We start from the raw sequence: 10,620 nt of genomic DNA on the forward strand, positions 1-10,620 counted from the left end.
GAACAACAAACAAATAAATAAATAAATAAATGCACGAGCAAATAAATAAATAAATAAATGAGTGGGTGAATGAATGAATGACTGAATAGATAGATAGATAGATAGATAGATAGATAGATAGATAGATAGATAGATAGATAGATAGATAGCACCTTGGTAGTTTCATAGGAATCTTTCACTCTGAATAAAAATTCAATTCTTGGAGATGGTGTTTGCTCTTTCCACCAGTCTCTGTTCTCCTCTTCACCAAAAGTCCCAAAGTTTTCAGATTATTGCTTTGAAAGAGGTTATTGCTCTTAATAAGAAATTACTTATTATGTTTTAGGTAAAAAGGATAAAAGTCTCAGGAGAAAGCAAGGTGTTTATGAACAAAGGAGTGCCTTTTTAGGTAAGGAGTAGAGAAAAACAAAATGGACAGTAGATAGAGGGATGAGCCTGGAATCAAGGAAGACTCATCTTCCTAAATTCAAATATGGTCTCAGACACCTACTAGCTGTGTCACCCTGGGCAAGTCACTTCCCCTGTTTGCCCATTTCCTCATCTATAAAATGAACTGGAAAAGGAAATGGCAAACCACTCTATTATCTTTGCCAAAAAAAAATCACAAATGATATCATGAAGAGACAAGACACAACTGAAAAAAAACTAAACAACAATAAGAAAAATATAGACTCAAAATATGTTCACACAAGAAATGAGGGCAGAATCAAATAGGTAGTGTGAAAGGGAATTTAAACTCCCTTTGTTCTTTTTAACTTAATCAATCAGGGACTTGGACTTCTCCTCCCTCTGTTTTAATTTACTTCATCAGGGGACTGGAGGTCTTTTTACCATTGAGATGTGCAGAGACAGACCAACCCACAGTGAGAAGGAGGTAGAAACCAGAGAGACAGGAAATGACATGGAAAAGGGCTTATAAAAGGCAAGACCAGAAAGCTGAACATTCATTCTTCTGCTTTGAGGGATTCTGCGTTGGTGGCTCTTGCTGAAAGAGGAGTTCGGCTTCAGTGACTCGCTTGGGTTGAAGAGGCTTTTCGAACTTCCACCTGGAGACTGGAACCTGGAGGATGAGACTCCCATTCTTCTGATCGGAGATTGGAACCTTGTCAAGGGAGCGAGTTAGATTTCTTCGGAACAGACTTTAGAGTGGTAGCCTAGAAATTCCCTATCTCCTTCCTACATTTCCCTCTCTTTGCTATCTCTACTTTGCTGTAATAAAGCTACTAAAGCTACTAACAGATTCATAGTTTAATTTTTAATTATTATAAATGGCAACCACAACTTTTTTAACTTTATTTTGATTTGAAAACACCCTTTTAAATTCTTACAGTAGATAAATCCCCATGGAATCAAGGATCCTTCTAAGCTAAACTTAAAAGCTCTATGAGATTGGCATTCAATCATGCAACATTTCTTGAGTTTCTATTATGCTCAAAACACTTCCTGAGTTGCTTTGGGAAACACACAGAAAAGACCTCTGTGTCCTCAAGGTACTTACAAGCTAATAGAGGTAAGAAGAGGCCATACTATTCAAGTATAATAAGGGAAGTTTTAACTTCCAATTTAACATAAGGAATTTCCCCAACCAAAGGTGGGTCAAGTCAACAATAATTTACTAAAACGTTACTATGTGCTAGGCACTGGGAGGACAAATATAAACAGAAAGGCGATCTTTGCCTTCAATTAATCAATAAATAAATCAATATTGAGCTCCTATTGTGGTGGGATCCCTGGGAAATCTTGGAGACCCCTAAACCCTAAAGGATATGTGATGAACAGCCTGACCTCTGAACTCAGGAATTCGGAGTGGCCAGAGAGAACCCAAGTGCAAACAAGAGGCAGCTGGGTAAACACTAACGTCTCCAAGTCTGATCTGTCCATACATTTATGATTTGTCTTATATATTTATGATCTGAGCATAAATGCATACCTTCAGCTCATCCCCCCAACGTGTTGACTCTTTGCAGTCATATATAATAGCTTATTGCTTAAACCTCAAACATCAACACTTCTCTAAATCTGTGATTTAGAGATTTCTTTCAAGTCCACTGGGAGAACGAGGTGCATATTCCCAACTACCATATTGCTAACCTTTGCACTGTTAGTCTACTCTATAAAATGAATTATGAAGTAACCCCTTTTTATGTTTTACAAGGTAATTTATTGATAGGAACAGAGGAAATCTATTAGGGTTTCTAAAATATGAAATCCTGCCCCAGACACTGGATGTGTTACCCTAGTCAAATCATTTGTACCTCTTCCAGTCTGTTTCCTTGTAGTTTTAAATCTGATATTATGAATGCAGTCCACAAATAATCTGTAAACTAAATTGAGAAGCAGAGTATCTAAGGGCTAGGCATTTAAATAGTCTTGATTAGATTGTATTTGAAGTACTGGGTTCAGTTCTGAGTGCCATATTTTAGGGACATTGACAAACTTGGAAGTATCCAATGGAGAGTAAGCAGCAGAATAAAGGCTCCAAGATCATACCGGATGAAGATAGGTTGAAGACAATAGGAATATTTGGCCTCATGACGAGAAACTTGGCTTGGGGTTAGGGGAGAGGGGAGTCATTGGGTGGAGTAGAGACAACATGCATTTTGCAAAGTGATTGGGATTGGGAACTATTCCCCTCTGGTTCCCTGGGCTACCATCTTTCCTCTTTTCGCAGTGGCTTAGAATCAGATGGCTGGGTCAAGGCCACCCTTACTCTTCACCACTAAGCTGGGTTGGATGGAGTTTGGTCCTGCCAGTTCACCTGTGTCCACACCACACTCCTCCCAAAGGAACTACATGCTAGATTAATAAGAATCTGTATTCCCCACACAAGACCAAAGCTCTCCACAACCATTACCCCATCCTCCTCAGGTTCTACACCCCTTTGTTCTTCTTGGAAATATTGTCTACAGATCTTTAAATTTTCCTACACCGGTTATATATGTGGCAGCTTCCACAAACTGAGAGATATTAAAAGTTGTCATTTTAAGGGAATCATCATGATGTAGGAAAAAATTGCACAGGCTCAAAAGACTAAGGACCTGGCTTCCAGTTCTGCTTCTGACACTACCTTGGTTGACCATGGGCAAGTCACTTAATAATATTCTTGAGTCTCATTTTCCTTAGCTATTAAATGAGGGGTTTGGATGAGATGGCCTCCGGGGTCCTTCCAGCTTAGATCTATGCTCCTATGAACTAGTGGAGGGACCAGCATCTGTATTACTTAAAGAACAACATAGGTCATGTTTTGATCTTTTGATCCAGTAATATCACTACTAGGTCTATATCCCAAAGAGATCAAAATAAAGAGAAAAGGACTTACTTGTATAAAACTATTTATAACAGCTCTTTTTGTGGTGGCAAAAAAATTTGGAAATCGAGGGAAAGTCCATCAATTGGGGAATGGCTGAACAAAGTGTAGTAAATGATGGTGACAGAAAACTATTGTGCTATAAGAAATGATGCAGGATGATTTCAGAAAAATCTTTAAAAACTTACACAAACTGATGCAGAGTGAAGTAAAGCAGAACCAGGAAAACATTGTTCATAGTAACAGCAAGTATACAAAGATCAATTGTGAAAGACTTAGTAATAAGACATCAATAATACGACAATCCAGGACAATTCTGAAGGACTTTCCAGAGAAAGAACTGTTGAGAGTCAGAATGCAGATCAAAGCAAACTATTTATCACTTTAGTTTGTTTTTATCTTGGGATTTTGGTTTTATATGAATATTCTCTTACAATAATGGGTTCATGATAAATGTATGACTCAGATTAAATTGCTTACCATCTTTGGGGGCAGGAGAAGAAAGGGAGAGAGGGAGACAATTTGGGTCATAATTTCAGAAAACATGGAGAATTGTTATGACATGTAATTGGGAATATAAAATCTTTTAAAAATAAAATAAGGGGGCAGCTGGGTGGCTCAGTGGATTGAGAGCCAGGCCCAGAGATGGGAAATCGTAGGTTCAAATCTGGCCTCAGACACTTCCTAGTTGTGTGACCCTGGACAAGTCACTTAACTCCCTTTGCCAAGCCCTTACCACTCTTCTGCCTTGGAACCAATACCCAGTATTGAATCAAAGATGGAAGGTATGGGCTCTAAAAAATAAAATAAAATAAAATAAAAGGTATCACAGAAAATGAAGTATAAAAAAAAACAAAAACCCAACCATGTAGTTTAGAACTTGTTTGGAGGCAGCTAGGTGGCTAAGGGGGCACAGCACTGAATCTGGAGTTAGGAATTCAAATCTAGCCCCAGATAAGTATCTGCTGTGTGAGACCTTCCCTTAGCCTCAGTTTTCTCTACTATAAAAAATAGAGATAACAGAGCTCTACTTCCCAGAGTTGTTATGGGGATCAAGTGAGATGCTGTTTGTATTTAACATAGTCCCTGGCACATAGCAGACACTTAATATGTATTCAATTTCACTCTAGTATTGTAAGATATTAGCTTACACTTAAATTACTAATCTCTGTAATTACCTTTTTAACTAGTGTGGTTTTCTCATTCTAAAATCCTATTTATTTATGTTTTTTTGTTACAACAACAACATAATTTCCCTTGTTGAAATGCAATTTTCCAGTAGCGTAAAACTTGAAATGTGAAAGACCTCACTATTTGAAGTGTCATTGGTAACAAGTTTAAAAGACAGGCTCCATCGACACAAAGGGGATTTTAGCATGGTGAGCAATTTTCAAACAAAGTTGATGGGTGTGCTAAATTAGGATGTCTGCGGCCAATATGTTGTAGTCCACCTCACAGCAGCTAACTTTGACCAGAAGAATTTAACTAAGTAGCTCAGTGCTCTCCTTGGTCTGTGAGGCACTGGCAGGGAAGCAAAGAAAACTTGCTAGGTCCAGAAAGGAGGAGAGTAAGATTTGGGAGGAGGGCACAATGGATGGGCAACAAAGGCCTCTGAATATATCACCAGAGAGGCTGCTAAGAAGGCAAATAAAAAGAATGTTTGAACTTCATTTCTCTTTAATATTCAGCTTCTACAATAATTACAAAGTTTTGCTTTGCAAAAGACATTTTTAAAGACAAATTTTAAAAAGTCAATAGTTGAGCATTTTCTATTTGATTACTTACATGGAACAATGACTCAGGTAAATGAGGTTACTAGGGACGGAAGAGAATCATTTGATCAGCTGGCAGCCCATTTTACCTGTTAAAGAACTAAGAATTTAGGAGACTTTCATTTAGCTTGATCTTTCACTTTTTCTCATCTCTAGGACAGGAACATAATCTGGTTGCTATTAGCCTTATGGAAAATTTTAAGATGAAGACAGATTACAATGGAAAATCTAAGCAGATTTCCTTACAATGATATAAGATCTGGTTCTCCAGGATGTAGGTAATTGGTAAATATGCCTGCTAAATCTCCTATTATCAGAACATACATAACTTGGGATACAATGAATTTATGTAGTATCTTTCCTCTTAAAGGTTCAGAATTAGAAACAAGAGAATTTCTGATTAACTAAGCAATCAATTAGAAACAATTTCTAATGCTTATATGATATCATATACCTACCCTTCACAGGACTAGGAATGGGATTAACATCCTACTTAAGAGATACTTCTTCCAAAAAGGATTTTACTCTATTATTTTCAGGAACTTTAAAAAAAAAATCTGGGGGCAGCTCAGTGGATTGAGAGGCAGGCCTAGAGATGGGAGGTCCTAGGTTCAAATCTGGCCTCAGACACTTCCCAGCTGTGTGACCCTGGGCAAGTCACTTGACCCCCATTGCCTACCCTTACCACTCTTTTGCCTTGGAGCCAATACACAGTATTGACTCCAAGATGGAAGGTAAGGGTTTTTTTAAAAAAAATCTGAATCCATGTTTGCAGAGGACCCAAGTTTTGGCTGCTAGCAAACATATGCATTCCCTTAGCCTGCTGATAAGGAGAGAAGTGGGAAAAAGATGCTTTATATTTAAAGAAACAAATTTTTTTAAAAATAAGGATTTATCTCCAGTCTCAGTTCATTCAATGTTGAATTCATGACTTTTCTTTTCTTGAATCAAACAATCTTGAAAAGAACTCAAACTCAAGTCCGTGGCATGGAAGAAAAAGCAAAACTTAATATTTTGCTTAATTATCATGTTTGGCCCATTTCCAAGTAGTGTGTCAGGCTCCAGGGTGCATCACTACGCTTTTTGGGCCAAAAACTGCAAATATTGTCCTCGAATTTCAAAATGGTCAGCCGGACGATTGTATGCAGTCCAGACCGGTTCTCCAACAAACAGTCTCATCGCCTTAACATAGTTCTAAGAAAAACAGAGAACAAGATTACTGAAGCAAAGTAACTCTGAATTTGTTTTTTGAAATAAATATAGATGAGCCTCCTTTGGGTCTTAATCCTTGCCAAAAAAAGAAGTTTCTCAAAACTGATCCAACCATTCTGGAAGGCAATTTGGAATTATGTGCAAAGGGTTTTAAAAGAAAGTTTGCCCTTTGATCCAGCCATACCCTACTAGATTCGTACCCCAAAGAGATAATAAAAAGGGGTTTTACAAAAATATTCCTAGCTGCACTCTTTGTGGTGGCAAAAAATTGGAATATTAGGGGGTGTTCCTTGATTGGAGAATGGCTAGACAAATTGTGGTATATGATGGTGATAGAATACTACTGTGCTGCAAGAATGATGAATTGGAGGAATTCCACATGAACTGGAAAGACCTCAATGAACTGATGCAGAGGTGAAAGGAGCAGAACCAGAAGAACATTATACAGAGACTGAAACACTGTGGGATGATCGAATGTAATGGACTTTGCTACTAGTAGCATATACGATGATCTAGGACAATCCTGAGGGCTTATGAAAAAGAATGCTATTCACATCGAGGGAAAGAATTGTGGGAGTAGAAACAGAAGAAAAGCACATGATTTATCACTTGCTTATATGTGTATATGATTTGGGATTTTGGTTTTAAAAGATTACTCTACTACAAAAATGAATATTATGGAAACAGGTATCAAGTGATAACACATGTATAGCCCAGGGCAACTGCTTGTCAGTTCCAAGAGGAGTAGGAGACAACATGAATCATGTAACCATAGAAAAATATTTAAAAATAAAAAATAAGTTCCCCAAAGGGTCCCTATTTCAGATAGCAGAGTTGTTAGAATAGAGACAAGCACCCTAGAAGTACTTCTCAGACTCCTTTTCTGTAGGAAGATTTTCTAGACTGTCTCAGAGTCCAGCTTTAAGCAACAGGAATACAAAACACCTAAATCTCTGCTGCTAGACTTTAAAATGTTCCAGGATTATGGATGGGAAGCTAGCAAGGGCCTTGAATCTACTTCTAGCCCAACCCCTCTCCACTCACTTAAAAGATGGGGAAATTGAGGTCAGAGAGTGAAAGGAGTTAGACAAGATCACAAAGGTAATAAAAGTTAAGATTTAAACCCTGGCTTCTCTGACTCCAAAACTAGCCCTCTTTCTCCTGTACCATCAATACCTCTGTCCTACCCTCTACCCTCAATTGCTGCTAACTATACAAACTATGAAAATAAGTTAAAGCCTGAAGAAGCAGGCACCAGTCCAAAGGAAAAGCTGTAGTTCTGACCCCTCCTTCCTATGACCTTTTGAAAGTTTCCCTGAGAATGCACATTTGTAGGGGACTTGAGTTTTGGCTGCTAGCAGACATATGCATTCCCTTAGCCTGTTGATAAAGTGAGAAGTGAAAAAGATGGAGACCAGGGGACATGAGGATTTTAGAAACGACACTGATAAATGCAGGTTGAACCCCATTCGATCAATAAACTTAAATTGAATTGGAATTTTTTGAAAGTGTGAAATAGATTTCTATATAGATCTATCTCCCATTGACTCACACAATTGTGTCCACAGGACTTCTCAAAGGAAGTACTGGGTGGGGAAGGAACTACCTCAAGAAGCAGCATAATGGATAACACATGGGAATTGGTATCAGGGAAACCTGGTCCAAATTCCTTATACCCACTCAACTAGCTTAGCAGTATGACCCTGGGAGAGCTACTTAATTTCTCTGGGCCTCAGTTCCCTCATCTGTAAAATGAGATATTCTACTTGATAGCCACTAAGACCCTTCTACTTCTAAATAGCTGACCTTCTGACCTCAGTGAGCACGATTAGCTGCTTGTCTATTATTCCCCGACATGACGACATCAAGGAAGTTTTCTATTTTATGTCACTGAGAAGCTATATTTTGCCCAGAGAGTCATTGTCCACAGGGAACACATATGAATATGGAAACACAAATGAACCACCACAAAATAAGCTTCCAAGTTCTAGGTTACTAACCTGTGCTAGGCTATTTCCTTGACAAAAAAAAAAAAAAATATATATATATATATATATATATATATATATATATATATATATATATATGCTAGGCTATTTCCTTGACAAAAAAAAAATATATATATATATGTATATATATATAAGCCATTAATAATAACACTCAACACACACACCAACATTTCATCTGGCTGGTAGAAACAAGGTTCTCTCTGTTAGGACTTATGTCAGAAGTTATCAATCTGTACTTGGAAAAAACCCAACAAGTCATAAATTCCGTACTGTTTCATCCAGGGTGAAGCGATGATAAATCCCAGCTGGAAGGGTTATCATGTCCCCTTTCTCCATGAAGATTCGGATCCACTTGTCTTCTTTATCTCTTACGTCAAAGTAGCCACTTCCATCCAGGATATATCGAATCTCATCATCAAGGTGTAAATGTTCTTCATAAAACATCTTGATCTAAAGGAGGAGGAAAGGATGAGGGAAGAACTAAAGATCCAATACGCATATTAACAGGGGCTCCTCCCCTAGACTCAGCCCTCAGATTACTTGAGTGATGGACCACAATTGGAATGAAATGGAAATTCAATCAAACACCATGGATACTGTACTTTTGCAGACTCCTTGCCTCAGGGCACAGCATCAGAGTGATAAGTAGAGACATGACTGGGGGAAATTCGAAAGTTCTAATTGTTTTAATCCAGAACATTTTCTTGAGCTTCCCTCCAAGTCAGGAGTTCTTAACCAAAGCTTAAAAAAATTTTTTTTTCTTAACTGGTTTCTTTTGTAATTCTGTTATTTATTTTATGCATTTAAAAATATTCTGAGAAGGGGGGGTCCACAGACTTTACCACACTGCCAAAGGGGTCCATGGCACAAAAAAGGTTAAGAATCCCTGTGTTAAACATATACATTAAGATGAAATAGGGGGCAGTTAGGTGGCTCAGTGGATTGAGAGACAGGCGAGAGACAGGAAGTCCTGGGTTCAAATATCACCTAAGACATTTCCTAGCTGTGAGTGGGCAAGTTACTTAACCCCCATTGCCAAGCTCTTACCACTCTTCTGCCTTGGAACCAATACATAATATTGACTCTAAGGCAGAAGGTAAGGGTTTGGTTTTTTTTTAAGTTAACATTGTAAAGTGCTTACACAAAGAAATAAAGAATAACTTAAATGACTGGAGAAATAATATAAGTGCTTATAGACTAAGATGTACTAATGCAATAAAAAAATATTCTACCTAAAATAATTTGTAAATTTAGTGCTAGCCCAATCAAATAACCTTAGGCAACTAGGAGGCACAGTGGATGGAACACCAAGCTTGGTGTCAGGAAGACTCTTCTTCCTGAGTTCAAATCTGGCTGTAGATACTTAATAGCTGTGTGACTCTGGGCAAGTCACTTAACTCTGTTTGCCTCAGTTTTCTCTTCTATAAAATGAGCTGTGGAAGGAAATGGCAAACCACTTCAGTATCTCTGCCAAGAAAACCCCAAATGGGTCCCAAAGAGTCAGACATGACTGAAACAACTGAACAACAAAAAATGGAGATGACAATAAGAGCACTTATCTCACCAGGGGTGTGAATGTGAGGATCAAATGAAAGAGAGCATACAGTGCTCTGCAAATTTTAAAGTTGCTACTAAGTATTATTTTTTTTTTAATCTGTAAAATAATCTATGGGAAGAAATAATAAACCACTTCAGTATCTCTGCCAAAAAAATAAAAATCCAAACGGCATCATGAAGAGTTAGACATGACTGAAAAATAACCACCCAGAATAACAATCAAACAACCAAGGGGGATATTCTACAGGCCTTCACAAAACAATTCATTTGTTTAAAAAAGTCAGAAATCTCAAGAGAAATAATGAAAAAAAGTAGGGATGAAGAGTCTTCCAAAAACTCAAATTATACCAAAAAAAGGTCACATTTCCTTCTGACTAAAACACAGAAAAGTAGAAGAGTGGAATATTCTAGATAAGAAAGAATCAAAGTATCTATCTAAAACCCAAAGCAAACAATGAGGATAAACTAGAAACTATTTCAATAAATATGGGAGGAAAGCAAAGATAGCTCATTCTCCCCACTCTTACTTGGAAAATCCTAGGGAATCAGTAAAGATACTAATCTGAGATAAATAATAGCTTCAACAAAGTTTCAGACTACAAGGTAAATCCTCAAAAAGGAAATGCATTTCTACATAATAATAAAACCCTATTGATGCAGACTTGATTTGAGAAGTAAACTCTAAATGACCACCCCAGTGTAACTATCAATAATATGGAAATAGGTCTTGATCATGACCAGTGGAAATGCACGTCAGCTAAGG

The 10,620-nt window shown here is 37.6% G+C and overlaps 1 protein-coding gene across 1 annotated transcript in view; it reads right to left on the reverse strand.

The window, feature by feature from the left end:
- Window positions 1-5,788: 5,788 nt before the first annotated feature.
- ADI1 (acireductone dioxygenase 1) overlaps window positions 5,789-10,620 on the reverse strand; it is a 21,901-nt gene continuing 17,069 nt past the window's right edge. Inside the window, exon 4 of the mRNA XM_044660934.1 lies at window positions 5,789-6,273. Coding sequence (XP_044516869.1) covers window positions 6,154-6,273 — 120 coding nt within the window. The 3' untranslated portion in view covers window positions 5,789-6,153. The remainder of the gene's footprint in view (window positions 6,274-10,620) is intronic.

Source organism: Gracilinanus agilis, chromosome 2 (assembly GCF_016433145.1).
Source record: "Gracilinanus agilis isolate LMUSP501 chromosome 2, AgileGrace, whole genome shotgun sequence".
In the NCBI taxonomy this organism is placed as follows: domain Eukaryota; kingdom Metazoa; phylum Chordata; class Mammalia; order Didelphimorphia; family Didelphidae; genus Gracilinanus; species Gracilinanus agilis.